General features: G+C 46.6%; 2 protein-coding genes across 8 annotated transcripts in view; one reads left to right on the forward strand and one right to left on the reverse strand.

Annotated features, from left to right (window-relative positions):
- Positions 1-5,398: 5,398 nt before the first annotated feature.
- EVA1A (eva-1 homolog A, regulator of programmed cell death) overlaps positions 5,399-15,882 on the reverse strand; it is a 183,695-nt gene continuing 173,211 nt past the window's right edge. For 6 of the 7 annotated variants that reach the window (XM_085218417.1, XM_085218415.1, XM_085218416.1 and 3 more), the window contains one exon: positions 5,399-6,832. In XM_085218417.1, the coding sequence (XP_085074543.1) occupies positions 6,468-6,832 (365 nt within the window). In that variant the 3' untranslated portion in view covers positions 5,399-6,467. The other variant, XM_085218418.1, reaches the window with a different exon arrangement.
- LOC146545142 (uncharacterized) lies at positions 7,581-14,987 on the forward strand. Its single transcript, XM_085218535.1, is given in 4 exon segments — positions 7,581-7,638; positions 13,760-14,199; positions 14,201-14,342; positions 14,857-14,987. Coding segments are annotated over 4 exon segments (771 nt in total).

Consider the following 15,882-nt stretch of genomic DNA (forward strand, 5'->3'; position numbering starts at 1 on the left):
AAAGCCAGAGGATGTTTTTCCAGCATGGCACCGCACCCACAGGGCAGTGCTGCAGGGATTTTACGTTTTATACAGCATATAGAGTAACGTCAGACTCCAAACATAACCAGAAAATTAACAAGCTGAGTCACTGCCCCACCAGAAACTGTAAAAAAGTGCTTTGTCATTTAGATATCCTGTGTAAGATGTTTTTTTTAATACCAGTTGATATCACACCACTTCTCCATATAGTCGTAACAGAAAGGGAAAGGTGTTTTCTGACAGCTCAGACACACAAACTGACTTTGCTCCTCTCTGCTATCACTGTTTGTGTTCAGAAAGTGTGTGCTCCAAAAACAAAAGCTTATTACAAAGGAGAAAAGCTTGTAGCTCTCAGGAGGTGCCAGAGGCAATGATTGCACTTGGCAACGGATGGAAGGCCTTGGCAGAAATAGCTCCCCTTAGAACTGAGTGTGCTCTGAGCTCAGCCACAGCCTGAGGTTTGGTTTGCTGTGCAGCCACTGAGCTTTGCTCAGAACATTGTACATCAACAGGAAAACATATACAGAACTAGGTCTGGATTCCTCCTTTCCACTCCACAGCTATCTGTTGTTCAGTAGGAAAATGGGAGAAGTGGTGAAAGCCAAAATGTGACTTTTTCTCAGCAAAAAAGAAAGGGTAGCACAGATCCCCACCTCAAGCACTGTGTTCAGTTTTGGGACCCTCACTGCAAGAAAGACATGGAGGCCCTGGAGTGCGTCCAGAGAAGGGCAAGGAAACTGGTGAGGGGTCTGGAGCACAAGTCCTATAAGGAGCAGCTGATGAAGCTGGGATCATTTAGTCTGGAGAAGGGGAGGCTCAGAGATGACCTTAGTGCTCTCTACAACTACATGAAGGGAGGTTGTGGTGAGCTGGGGTCGGCCTCTTCTCCCATGTGACAGTGATAGGATGAGGAGGAATGGCCTCAAGTTGAGCGGGAAATATTGGTGGAAGGTGCACAATTGGACTGGATGGTCTTGGAGGTCTTTTCCAACCTTGGTGATTCTGTGACTCTATATACATGGGCAACTTCCAACCAGTATATCCCCACAGCTCAAACCAGTTTCTCCAGCACTAATAAGCCAGATTGCCTCTTGAGGCTTATCCAAGAAGAGCATACTTACAAATCTTCCCACATCTGACTGGTTGTATTAATAGTGATGGAGATCTGACCATGTCCACGGCCATGCCCTTCTGCTGTCACAGCCTCTTGCCATCAGCATGTGGCTGTGCTCTCCAGGTTCTTGAGGAAGCTACAGCATCTGAATTGGTGAAGATAAACCTGGCAGGAGGTTCATGTCCCCCGTCACCTATCTGACAAGGACTCTGCTTGGAGTTTGAGTGTGAAGCACATTAGTCCAGGATTCTCTCCATCTGGGGCCATTTCTGAGATGCCCACACACGTGCAGAGGGAAAAGAGAATCATTGATTACATCCATCAGATCTGCCTCTGCTGTAGTGCTGGCCACATTTCCAGGCTCTGGATCACGGAGTCTGTCATGTACCTCCCCTCAGCCAGCAGAGACTTCTCAAGGGAGACTGTGGGCCAATTGCAAAATTCTACATTGAGAAGGATAAAACTGTATCTGCTTTCCTTTCTGTCCTTCAGTTTTCTTCTGAAGAGAACCACAAGGGAGCCAGTAGGCATCTATGGCACACACATCTCAGAACAGCTTTCAGGTGGCCCTGTTTCTTCCAACAAATAACTCACTGCAGTGCTGTACCCGTGACCCAGAGGTACTTAATGCAACAATCCAAATGGTGGCAATGGCACTGCCATTGCTGGCACACATCCAGGCAGTGATGGGCAATCCAAAATCCGAAAGGCAACTGTCTTGCTTAAATTCTGCTACAGCACCATGTTGATCCAGAGCAAGCTGTACTGATTTTAATGAGTGACCAAGGAAAGGCTTTTTTTGACATTTTTTGACAAGTCAGCCACCTTCCCTAGGTAACAGCCACAGGACAAAAGATAATGTCTTTAGGTTGCGCCAGAAGAGGTTCAGGTTGGATATTAGGAAAAATATCATCTCAGAAAGAGTGGTGAGGTGTTGGAACAGGCTGCCCAGGGATGTGGTGGAGTCAGCATCCTTGGAGGTTTAAAGAGGAGGGTAGATGTGGCACTGAGTGACATGGTTTAGTGGTACGGTAGTAATAGGATGATGGTTGGACTAGATAATCTTAAAGGTCTTCTCCGATCTTAATAATTCTGTGATTCTGCAACACCAGAATCTCAGATCACCTTATTAAAACTTCACTACGATTGAGACCTCAGTAATGACTATGAGCAGAGGGATTTCTGGGCCAGCCTAAGATGATTAATTGCATGTGATGCCTCGAGAAACTTGGAGAGTCCATGCAGCATGAGGGGAAATTCGTATTCTCCTCTGCACCACGAGTGTATGCTGTACATCCTGGCAGCACAGCAGCTGAGACAATCTGCTTTATTTGTGCAGCCCCTGAGGTGCTGGCAACAGCAGCAGGCAAGGAGTTAAGTGGTGGTACCAAGCAATCTGGAAGGGAACACGCCTTATTAACTGGCTGGAATGTCTGGAGGATGTGAGTAGCACCATGGACATGGGAAAGGCAAATCAACACCATATTAGTGAGATTGTAAGGGAACAGTGAGCGCAGGTCTGCAGGACAGGTCGATGGAGCAAATGATAGCAAGAGCTGAAAATGGTCCTGAGAAGCCAAAGGGCAATGCAGAGAGAGGAGCAGAGGCAGTGGTGGTCTGACTGGGACAACTTACCTTTTCAGACTCCTGTGGGATGAAGAATATGGATTTGATCCCATTCTGCAATGAATCCAGCTCCTCTGTGCTCCAGCTGTGTGGTGTTGCTCCACAGGTTTATAGAGTAAACACAAGCCATCAACTCCTGCCCTGTTAAGCTTGGTTGTGTTTTTTTCCCCAGAACTATTCAATAGTTTTGGATCAAATCCAAAACAGTTACAGAATGACTTAAAATATTTTATTTAAGGCAGCTCAAAGGATTGTATTTTTCTTTTTCTTGAATCAAAGCCTTATTAGAAATGCATGGCCCTGAGACCGAAGGAGCTGTAAGTACACAGCAGTAATGCATGCACTGTGAAGATGCTGAGCCCGCTGCTACACACTGATATCCATGGAAGGCTGAGCTGAAAGCGGTGCGCACAGCCGCTGCTTTGCCTTGCAAGCTTCAGCTGGAAGACTTACAGCAGTGCTTACAGTGCCCAGGGTACATCCTTCATCAGCTTGTATCATGGGCTTACTCGTGATTTACAGTTGAATCCCTTGGATGTATCTGAAGCACACTCAGGCTTGCTGCACTTGCTCTTTCCTCTGGACAAAATAATTCATTTGGAAAGGTTGTATACATAAATCTATTCATTTATATCATCTTTAAAACCAGTTTCACAATCTCTCTCTCAGGACACAGCACTGCAAATCCAAATCTTTGCCATTCCTCAATCACCAAAGTTGAAGGAATGTATTTGTTACAGCGGAAAAGACACAGCCAACAAAACTGATCTCCCTGGCCTCATCCTGTCACTTTGCTCCTCTCAGCACAACACAATACATTGGAAATTCCAGCTAAATCCCAGCACCTGGTGACTCACCCAGGATTCAGGATTTGCCTCCTGCTTTATTTCTAAATAACAGCTGTAAAATTACATGTCAATACTGAATCATTCCATATGAAACTGCACAGGCTCGGGAACAGGAATCACTCTCCAGAAGCCAGCCCCATTCTCCAGTCCTTAGTAATCCTGTGGACAGGTCCACCTACCTCCATCTCCCCACGAGGCTGTGGAAAAGCCCTGGGAGTTCAGAGCTTTTGGTCACTGCCACTATTCTGCAAACTTGAGATACAAGTATGAGAAGCACATCTTAAAGCCGTGTGGGCTAAAGCAGTCTTGTGCAGACCTGGAAAACACCAAGTCTTATTACTCATCCAATCACAGAATTACAGAATCACAGAATCACCAAGGTTGGAAAAGACCCTCAAGATCATCCAGTCCAACCATCCACCCATCACCAATGGTTCTCACCAAACCATGCACCTCAACACAAAATCCAAACCTTCCTTGAACACCTCCAGGGTCGGTGACTCCACCACTTCCCTGGGCAGCCCATTCCAGTGCCTGACCACTCTTTCAGAGAAGCAGTATTTCCTAACTACTGCAGCCTAAATCTCCTCTGGTGCAGCTTGAAGCCATTCCCTCTAGTTCTATCACTGTTACACGAGAGAAAAGGCCGACCCCCAGCTCACTACAGCCTCCCTTCAGGAAGTTGTGCAGTGCAGCGAGGTCTCCCCTGAGCCTCCTCTTCTCCAGGCTGAACATTCCCAGCTCCTTCAGCCCCCCCTCATCAGCCCTGTGCTGCAGAGCCCTCACCAGCTTTGTTGCTCTTTTTTGAACCCGCTACAGGGCCTTGATGTCTTTCTTGCAGTGAGGGGCCCAAAACTGGACACAGCACTCGAGGTGCGGCCTCACCAGAGCTGAGTACAGCAGGACAGTCAGCTCGCTGCTCTGCTGGCTGCACACTTTCTGATGCAGGCCAGGATGCCATTGACCTTCTTGGCCACCCAGGCACACTGCTGGCCCATGTTCAGCTGAGCATCAACCAGCACCCCCAGGTCCATTTCCTCTATGCAGTCTTCCAGCCACTCCACCCCAGTCCTGTAGCATCGCCTGGGGTTGTTGCAGCCAAAGTGCAGGACCCGGCACTCGGCCTTGCTGAACCTCATCCCATTGGCTTCAGCCCAGCTCTCTGGCCTGTCCAGATCCCTCTGTATGGCCTCGCTACCTCCAGGCAGATCCACGCTTCCAGCCAACTTGGTGTCATCTGCAAACTTACTGAGGGTGCACTCAGTGCCCTCATCCAGGTCATCGATAAAGATACTGAAGAGGACCGGCCCAGCACCCACCCCTGGGGAACCACTGGTGACCGGCTGGATTTAGCTCCATTCACTACCACTCTCTGGGCCTGGTGGAATGTGTTAGTAACCTGCTGTCCTCCACAGGACAACTGGAAGAGCACTTTCACCTTTTTTTTCTTTTTTCCCCATCTATTATTTTGTTTCATTAACATTTGCTTCTGGCTCAGGTACAATTTGGGACTGGTGTACAGGCTGAAAGCATCATGAAATCACTGGTACTCTTTCCCTTAGTGCAGGTAGGCTTTGGGATGGCTGTTGGGAAGCAATGCATCGCTCAGCTGCTCCTGTTTGTGTGCACTGCAGAAGCAGGCTGATGGACTGAGGCCAAATAAAAGTGCCTCCAGGTTCCTGCATGCAAGGCGTGTCAGCCTGGATTGCCTGCAGAGGTGTGTTACTCTTCCAAACCATTTTCCTTGAGCAACAAAAGCATCAAAAGTGAGGATGCAAATTCAAATGTATTGAAGCAAACTAGAATTTATTTAGCATTTATTACCCATTCTGTTGTTATATGTGGCTTCTTTTGTCTCAATTTTCTTCTAGTAAACATAGACCTTTTCCTTTTTCATTTTTATTAATAAAATATATAAAACATTGTGCATTGCTATCCATAGGAAAACCTCAGTTTAACAACAAAAAAAAGAATAAGGCACACTCCTGTGCAGCATCTTCAAATATATATATATATATATTTAAACAAAACAAAAAGAAAAGCCTTTTCAACCTCTTTGAGGTTGTTAACATCTCACCAATCACTGACACATCTCCTATATTACCATAATTTCACTGTTGGAGGTGAGTTGGGTTGCATTTGACAGGGACCAGCGGGGAGAACAGACTCAAAAAAAAAAAAAAGGATTTTATCCCTGAGGTGTTGGTTAAAAAAACAATGTTCCCATTGAAAAGGAATATGAAAAGACAGCCATAAATAACTGAATACACTATGGCAAACATCCAAGCACCGAGATGATTTCATGATGGAAGAACACTCTCCCCACCCCCCAGTTCTTCACAAGTCATATTTGCCATTGGTTTTTAATTGGGTTTATCTCATGGCTTCTGAAGTCACAAGAGACAGTCAATCAGGATGTACCCCCCTGTCCTCCCCAGTCATCTTTCCAGAGCTGTAGCTTTGTTCACAGTTCTCCCAGTGTCCACAGGAAAGGGAAGCCCAACATTCCTAAATGAAAACCAAAACCTGGATGACTTCTCTCCCCAGCCAAGTGGGCAGTACTTGTACCACAGTGTGCCAAGCTCCGTGCCCCACACAGGGGACTCAGACTGTCAGCTCTGTGCCAGCCACTCAGAAACGAAGATGGCAGCCGCCTCTGATGTGACCCGGTGTCCACGAAGGGGGAGATAGTCATGCGTCAGGGAAAAGGAGACAGCGAAAGCTTTATTGCTGTCCATCGCACAGCACTCCTGGAAGGAAAAGAAGAGCCACGCACACGGCATTCCTCAGCACCTCCCTTCTGCCAGGCGTGGCCGGAGGAGCCCCGTGGCGCAGCGGGACGGCCGGGCTGCCAGCACTCAGTAGTAGCGGTTGAGGCTCCTGGTGCCGGGGATGTCGGGCTGGCCGTTCATCCAGATCTCGCGGATGATGCGCTCCCGCTCCTCCAGCCGCTGCGCTCTCTCCAGCTCCTCCGCCGAAGTGAAGACGTTCATGTTCAAAGTCCTCTCGAACCTGCGGTGCCTGCGGGCCGACACGTCCGACGTGCTGTCCGAATCCCCGTCGCTGTCGCTGCTGTCGCTCTCGCTCTCCCGGGGAGGTTTTTTGGTGGAGGAACGTTTGCAGTCTGTGCGGCAGGACACCCTCAGCACCAGGGCCAGCAGGGTCAGCACGAGTCCGATGCACACCCCGGAGACAAAATACAGAGCGGCCCGCTCGGGGTTTTCTGAAAGGGGAAAGGAAACAGTGCTTGAGAACGATTCTTGAACAAACAAAACGCACGTCTTGTTCCTCTGTGCAAACACCAGCAATGGTCTCCAGAGGGGCAGAGCTTCTAATGGTTCCGTTTGCCTCCAAGCCCTCCTTCGCCTCCTTTCCCCAGGGAAGCCAGGGAGGGGATTTTACGTGGTAGGTCTGCTGCCAAGGCAGTGACCCACATGCAGAATGCTGGTTAGCTGCGGTTGTGTCTTGGAGTTATCTGGAAGGATAGATTGAATTGAAATTGAATTGAAAAATGAATTAAGTGCTAATTCCAGTTGCTACAGGAACGGCGTTAAAACCTGAGAGCAGCACAAGCAGAAGCAACTGAACGCATCTTTCTGTCATAGCTGTTATCACTGTGCAAAGAACAGAGTTTATTACAAAGCTTTACATTCTGTCTGTACTGCAGCTCAGCTGAAATGGCAAGCCTTGCAGCATGGAAAAATGCATAATATTTATTTGTAAGTTTCTTCTGCTTATCCGAGGCGAGTGTGCTTGCTATCTGCCCAGACCACCAAAAAGAATACCTGTGCTACAGAGGCACTGCTGGGCTGTGTGCCCTGACACAATGAGTCCTGCAGAGCTGCATTTCGGGGTGATACAACAAGACTCCAGAAGATCCACAATGCCTTTTCAACTAGGTTTATTTACTACAGGGTGGTGCTTTTTGGTTCATGAGACTGCTAAGAAGTGTAATTGTGATAAATGTTGTTATGGCACTTGCCCTGGGCTACATCACCTCAGCATATTTCATGTTTATAGACATCCTGAGTGGGTGAAGATGAACCAAGCAGAAGTGTCACAGCCAGCTCTGCTCTGCTGTGTCTGTTGGAAGTCCTAAGTTCAAGGATGGAGTCAACTCCTCAGATGAGCCTAATCCCCTGAACTCAGAGATGAAGCTGTCCTAGATCCCCCCAGCTGAAAGACTATTATTTGGTCCCTGGAAAAACTACAAGACTCAGCTCTACCTTCACCCCCCACACTATGCTTTTAGATCACTCTCCAAGTGATTTCCTTCAAATCAACTTTTACAGAAGAAAAGGAAAACAGAAGGAGCAGAGGAGTTGGACCAGATGACATCTAGAGGCCCCACACAACCTAAATTATTCTGATTCTGTGTCCAGAACCCAGACACCGACGTGTGCATGGTTCAATGCCCCAAGATGCTCTTGGAACAGTTACATGAACAAGAAGCACTTGTGTTCTGTGCTTCTCTCCTACCAAACGGATTTCAAAAGTAAATGACAAGCCACGGAAGAGGAAGATGTCATGACAGTCTGAAATATGGCTAATAAAACACTAGATTTGCTGGAGTGGATAATGGGGAAGACATGAGGAAAAAAAGAGGCTGAAGACAGACTGCAAAAGAAGGAGGAAAGAACTGCAAAAGATGCATTTAGCAATGCAGAAGAGGGAAAAAAATGCAGCAGTAGTTGGAGAAAGAAGGAAGGCCAAAGCTAGAGACTTTAAGCTAAGGTATTTTGACAAGAGTGAGTCAACAAAAAAGCAGAAGGTAAAAGAGAAAAAAGGTATGAGAACAATCATGGAGAATGTGCTGATAGCTCTGCAGCAATCTGACTGACTGAAATCCTGGCCCCAATGAAGTTAATGGAACCCTGAACTTGAATAAAAACTGCAGCCCAGCTTATGCAATAGCAAAGCCATTGTCCATCTGCTACACGTGAACAGTAAAGCAGTCTTAATTCCAGAGACACAACAACCCCAGGAAAAGTGTCATCATCCCCTTTTACCTCCCTCTGGACAACGCAGGACAGCAAGCTTCCTTGCAAGTAGGCACAAGGAGGACTGCAAAGACACGCATAGCGGGAAGCACAAATGAGCAGCGCTGATCCGCTTGTCCTGCAAGCCAGTAAGTGCAGTCTGTCCCTGCTCTGGCTTTGGCTGACACGATGCCCAGCACTTTCCTGAGCACCACATTCCTGCACACACATGGGCTTCATTTGGTTGCATTAGTTCCACTGTTCACTCTTTTTAAAGCAACTCATAAAAAAACATGGGTTTGAGTCTGAGAAGGACACACGTGGTTTCTCTTCTCCCATTTTTGTCCATGTCCTGCTTTTCATTTCTCCTCCCTACTCCTTTTTCCATGCTACCGTATCCTGCTCATGTGCAAGCAGCACCTCCATTGCTACTTAAGCAACCATTTTTCATCCCCTGTCGTCCTTTTGTGTATAGCTCTCCATGCAGTGCAAGGGCTGTAATCGAATCTTTGGGCTTCACTGGCATTTATGAGTTCCTCCGGCTACTCTGTCAACATCTGAGACGCTGTCTGGACTTCCTCATGAGCTGTAACCCTCCGTTCAACTGCAGCCTTGGCATTTATCATGCATACAATCCACCTGCACAGCAACATCTCTCTTTCCACAGCAGAAAGAGCAACTTAAGCTAAAAACCAGGGGCTCTGTTTTTTTCTCAGTTGAAGCAGCCAAATCAGCAACCCCCCGGATTTGGGGGGTTGATCAGTTAGCCTCCTCCTTTGCACGTCCTCCTTGCAAAGAACAAAAAGCAGCATCCTCTTCAGAAATGGATGCTCAGAACCTTCCAAAACTCGAGGGAGGCTCACATTCATCATGCCCACGGTAACACGTCTCAAAGTATTTCAAAAACTCTTTAAAAGCATATGGATATCAGTAACAGGAGTTAACAATAGTTTGATATGAATTCGTGTGTATGTGTGCCCCACTACCCCTTTTTTTGACCAGTGGATTTTGACCAGTGGAGCTCGCTCTTCCACTGCTGTGGATGACAGCTCAAGGCTGTGTTTTTCTCCTACACTTCTGGAAGGACCCAGCTGCTGCCAATCTCTTTAGATGGGGTTCCTTCCCTCTCTGTGGTATTTCTCTTTCTGGACTAAATGCATTGATAAAAATGTCACTGATTCAAGCCTGAATTTAATCACTGCAGACAAAAGATATACGCTCTTTGTAAACCCTCTACACAAAGCCCACCACTTTCTATCCAGTCAAACTGCCCAGAAATTAGAAACACATTTTATTTTGTTTTTCCAACCAAACCAGCAGCAATTATGGAGGCTGTTTCCTGAGGGCTAACAATCTGCTGGGAGCATCAGCCCAGACTGCCATTAATTCTCCAGGAAATGCCACAGGCCAAGGTTGTTACTGGTATTATAATAAATCGTTTCAATAAATACAAAGCAATCTAGGCATTAACGCTGCTGGCTTCCTGTGATGGCTTCATACATTCAGAAACCTCAGTGGGGAGGGATATTTCAGAGCTCCCAGTGAAAGGCTCAGCATTGAGCACAGTCACACAAACGGTAGGAATAATACCTTCTGGGAATTTACAGTCAGCCCCACAGGCTGCCGAAATCCCCTGGGCGGACAGAGGAAGCTCTCCAGGAGCCCCTTATTAAGAAGGCTCAGGCCAAGCAGTCTAAAAGTTGGAACGATCCCCCCCGGGTTGTTTTTTGGAAGCTCCTTGTTAATAACTTGGCAGCAATGGTTTAGGGCTTATGGAAGAATAAAACGGGGATTTGTGGAGGTTTCCCTCTAACTACTTTACCCTGAATACAAAACTAAAGTAAGTCCTCTATCCAAAGGAAGGCACTGGAAGTGCTCTGGTACAATTTAGAATGTAATATTTATATAAACAGAAGGGATAGTTCTGGTCTTGCTGGAAGATTGTGACTGCAGAGACAGGTCCAGCTGTCACTGAGAGGAGTGAAGTCTTCCCAGATACTCAGACAGGTTTTGGATCAGGTCCATGACAAATAACAGGACTGAGATTTACACACAGGGATTGCATCTAATTCTAATCCTAACTCTGTCACAAAAATTGGCTTTTAAATTAAGGGCATTCCTCGGCCTTTTGCAGGACCACACTCTGCATAAAACTCATTTGTCTGATCAGCTGATAAATCCACTTATCACAGGCACTGCTGACTCTTTCCCTCTGTTTCTGAAGAAATGTTTTCGAAGCTCTGGAAGCTGGGTAATGCTTAACAGGCTGTGATGCTCCTAAACATGGTGATAGCTGCAAACAGATTTGACAGTGAAAATCAACTCTCCTGCAGAGAGGCTTTGCTTCCTGCTGTGCTGTGATTTTTCACCCCTTGGTTGTCAACAGGAACATTTCCAACATTTACATGGCAACTGCAACCAAAAAGATTGTAGAAATGAGCCCAGAGGCTTTTGCTAATATCGGTGCTCATCCACTCCGTGTGCAGTAAGACTCTGCACGTGCCAACTGTGCAAATAACAGAGCCTGCAGCTCTTCATCTGCAGCTTCCCAACCAATCCTGTCATTTTGTGCAGAAGCAAACACCAGCATGGACATGGATTTTAGTGCTTTCCTCAGGCTAAGAAACATTCCACTGCCAGGAGGCAGGAAAAGTAGCAGAGTGGAAGATCTTTTCAAGCGCGTACTTGATCCATGCAACACCAAGTGCCCTAAGGTCCTTTTTCTGGAGGAGGTCTGAGGGTGTACACCATCCTCTGTCCCAACCAAAAAAAAAAAAAATGTGTGTCTCTTCCCTGTATATTTACAACTTGCTTTTACAAAGTATTGTTTTAGCCAACTCACCAGCACAGGCAAGTCCTGATCAGCAGTTTCATAGAATCACAGAATGGCACAGTGTCAGTTTCAGTTTGCAGAGTGTACCTGGGGGACATTTTGGTGTCATGGAGCAGAGCACTTCTTGCGTTATGTTTCCCTTTGGCACAGAGGCTGAGGCCAGGGGTAATGGAAGATGTGTGAACCGAAACCTCCCTGGCCACCCTGTCTCTCTTAAGCCACTGTAGTGACTTCTCTATGGGCATCAAGGCATCAACAGCTGCTGTGATGTAAGCCCTCTTCAAGGCTGCAAACCCAGGCAAACATGAAAATTTCCAAGTGATCTGCTGTTCAAAGTCCGCAACAAGAAGAGAGGTTGCTTTGCAGTGCCTTAGTTTTATTCCAGTTATATTTGTGCCCTGTCACACATCATGTCTTTGAACTCATAACATAAAGCCTCCTCCCCATACTAACATATAGTAAAATAAACCATGCCAAATCCATCCTCCTTGCTAAGAGCAAATGACAACATTACACGTAGCAAATAAAAAGAGTTTACAGCATCTGCTGTTTCAATAATCCATAGGACAGTCATCAATTATTTTTCTAATACCAACCTGAACCTACATATCATTGAGATTAAAATTCATCCAACATTCATGGTTCAGTGCACTGCAGAACACGAGCAAGAAGCTCAGGAACTCATCACTGGAAGCCAAAGTGGGGAGGTCTGAGTTATACCATTTATCCGACATCTAGTGAATCTGAACATATCACAAGGAGACCACTTTATAAGAGGGTAAGCAAGTCCCACATCAACACGACAGTTAAGGCTGTCAATTTAGGGATTCAATGAGGAAGGCTAAGGCCCTCTTGGAATTATACCTTACAAAGAAGGTAAAGGACAACAAGAAAGGCTTTTTTTAAGCATGCCAACAGTAAAAGGAAGACCAGAGAAAATGTGGGTCCCCTACTAAATAAAGTGGGTATGTTGGTAGCAGAGGACACCGAGAAGGTGGAGATTCTGAATGTCTTCTTTGCTTCAGTCTTTAGTGCTAAGACTGGTCCTCAAGAATCCCTGACCCTGGAGATGACAGAGAATCCGGGGGAAGGAAGACTTCCCATCACTTGAGGAGGATCTGCTCAGAGAATGTCTAGTCAAAATCAGTGCACACAAAGCCATGGGCCCCGATGGAATGCGCCCATGTGTGCTAGGAGAGCTGGCAGAGGTGACTGCTGAACTGCTCTCTATCATCTTTGAAAGGTCCTAGCAAAAAAGAGAGGTGCCTGAAGATTGGAGGATAGCCAATGTCATTTCAGTCTTCAAAAAGGGCAAAAAGGAGTATGCAGGAAACTACAAGTCAGTCAGTCTCACCTCCATCCCTAGAAAGGTGATGGAACAGCTTGTTCTGGCTACCCTCTCCGATCAACTAGAAGAGAAGAAGGTTATCAGGAGTAGTCAGCATGGATTCACCAAGGGGAAATTGTGCTCGACCAACCTGGTAGCCTTCTATGATGTCATTACCAGCAGAGTAGATCACAGAATCACAGAATCACAGAATTGTAGGGGGTGGAAGGGACCTCTAGAGATCATCGAGACCAACCCCCCTGCCAAAGCAGGTTCCCTACACCAGGTCGCTTGTACTGGGGAGCCCAGAACTGGACACAGTACTCCAGATGAGGCCTTACCAGGGCAGAGTAGAGGGGGAGGATCACCTCCCTCGACCTGCTGGACACGCTCTTCTTAATGCACCCCAGAATGCCATTGGCCTTTTTGGCCACGAGGGCACACTGCTGGCTCATGGCCAACCTGTCGTCCACCAGGACGCCCAGGTCCCTCTCTACAGAGCTCCTCTCCAGCAGCTCCATCAGCAAACTTGCTGAGGGTGGCCACTATCCCCTCATCAAGGTCATTGATGAAGATGTTGAACAAGACCGGACCCAGCACAGACCCCTGGGGGACACCACTGGTTACAGGTCTCCAGCCAGACTCTGCACCACCAACGACGACCCTCTGCGCTCTGCCAGTCAGCCAGTTCTCAACCCACCTCACTGTCCACTCGTCTATCCCACACTTCCTCAGCTTTGTTATAAGGATGTTGTGGGAGACAGTATCAAACGCCTTTCTAAAATCAAGGTAGATTACATCTACCGCTCTTCCCCCATCCACCCAGCATGTGACAGCATCATAGAAGGCCACCAGGTTGGTCGAGCACGACCTCCCCTTGGTGAACCCATGCTGACTACTCCTGATAACCTCCTTTTCTCCCAGTTGTCTGGAGATGGTATCCAGCACAAGCTGTTCCATCACCTTTCCAGGGACGGAGGTGAGGCTGACAGGAGGGAAGTCTCTCTGCAGAGAAGGACCTGGGTGTTCTGGTTGCCAACAGGTTGGCCATGAGCCAGCAGTGTGCCCTGGTGGCCAAGAAGGCCAATGGGATTCCAGGGTACATTAAAAGGAGCGTGGCCAGCAGGTCGAGGGAGGTGATCCTCCCCCTCTCCTCTGCCCTGGTGAGGCCACATTTAGAATACTACGTCCAGTTCTGGGCTACTCAGCTGAGAAAAGGCAGGGATCTTCTAGGAGTCCAGTGGAGGGCCACAAAGATAATGAAGGGCTTGGAGCATCTCCTGTATGAGGAAAGGCTGAGTAACATGGGGCTGTTCAGCCTGGGGAAAAGAAGACTGAGAGGAGATCTGATCAATGTTTATAAATATCTAAAGGGAGGTGGGAGACAAATGGATGAGGCCAGGCTCTTCTCAGTGGTGCACAGCAATAGGACAGGGAATATAGAAAGATCCATACAAACATGCAGAACTTCTTTACAGTAAGGGTGAGGGAGCACTGGGACAGGTTGTTCAGAGAGGCTGTGGAGTTTCCTTCTATGGAGTTTCCTTCTATGGAGACACTCAAAACGCCTGGTCAACTGCCTGTGTGACCTACTGTAGGGAACCTGCTTTAGCAGGTTGGTTGGACTCGATGATCCCTTGAGTTCTCTTCCTATCCCTGCAATTCTCTGATCCTGTGGTTTACTATTTGTTCTGGAGTAAAAGGCTCCTGCCAAGACTGACACCTTGGCAAGGGGATGAATCGAGGCCTTGTACCCCATAAAATGACTGCAAGGTCAAAGAGTTGTGCTGTGGAAGCAAATGGAAGCAAAGTCAGCAGTCCTAAATCCTAGTACTACTGCCCCTACCATAAATCCTAAAACTTTCTGCTACCTATTACTTTGCAGATGGAGAAAATAATGTTAACAGCATTTTATTTTCTATTAGTATTGAGAATACAGGCATTTTTTTTCACAGCAAAAACAGATGTAGGTAATAGAGGGAAGAATTACGATAGACAGAAGATACATTTAATGTTTCCTTTCCTTAATCTTTCCTTAGAAAGTCCAAGCAATAAAAACATATCCCACTCAGTCACCTTTTGCGAAGAACATCACTACTTGCATTTAGGCTTCTTTAAAGTGTCACCAACAGCCAATTTCAATGACACTGTTCAAAGTGTAGAAAAGCAGAACTTTGCATTCAATATTCATGTCCTCTTCGAAGGATCCTTCACTAATATGCACAAAAACTCTTATTAAGCTACCTAGTGATTCCAAAATGAAAAGCCCTAGTTAGTTACTTCCAATCCAAACACTTGCCTGTAGCAGCACGGTGGCATCTCCGCAAGAGCAGGGCACCAAGAATGCATTACTATTTATTGAATCAGTAAGGCTGAACGTCACAAAGACGTGAAATAACTCTTGCTCATGAATGCAGTTTTAGTTACACAGATCCCAGCTTAACTGCATTAGGGTGCTGTGAGCAGATTGGCTATAGAACACAGAATTGTTCACAGCGTGTACTAAAAGAGCAGTACATCAGTATTACCAACAAGGTGCACATGAACATCTCATTAAAATGGAGAACATTCTGCAGTCTCATAAGAAAAACTGACTGTAAATGGCATGTCACAGAAGGCTAGTAAAAAAACAGGACCCTCATTCTGCAGAAAGCAGCAGAGATCATCCTAAAATACGTAGAGCCAGTGCTACCTTCTTGGGGGTGGATCCTCAGCTCTGCAGTCAGTTCCTACTTTTGACAAGGCACCTCACAAGATGGAAAATATTTGCACTATGTTGTCTGCCTCTACTGGACTTTTTACTCTCAATGATACTGAGTCCAAGCACTGAAAACAGCACACAGTCTCTATTTCAAGAGTAACTTCTTAATGCAAATCTTAAAAGGAAGACTATTCCTCTGCTACTTGAAAGATACATGTGGGTGAAGGATAAACTGAGATCCAAGGAAGTTTTGGTCTAAACTACATTTAAATATATAATTAAGCAGACTCTCAAGCTACTTCATCTTCACGTTCCTACTGAAGATAAGCCAAATTCTCTTAAGCAGGGTAATGATCTCTTATTTTCCAAATTACGGGACAACAAGCTTGCCTTCCTTATGTGCCAGGCTTTGATCTTCAGGAAAAACACAGCA

Source organism: Meleagris gallopavo, chromosome 2 (genome assembly GCF_905368555.1).
Source record: "Meleagris gallopavo chromosome 2, MGAL_WU_HG_1.1, whole genome shotgun sequence".
Taxonomy (NCBI): Eukaryota; Metazoa; Chordata; class Aves; order Galliformes; family Phasianidae; genus Meleagris; species Meleagris gallopavo.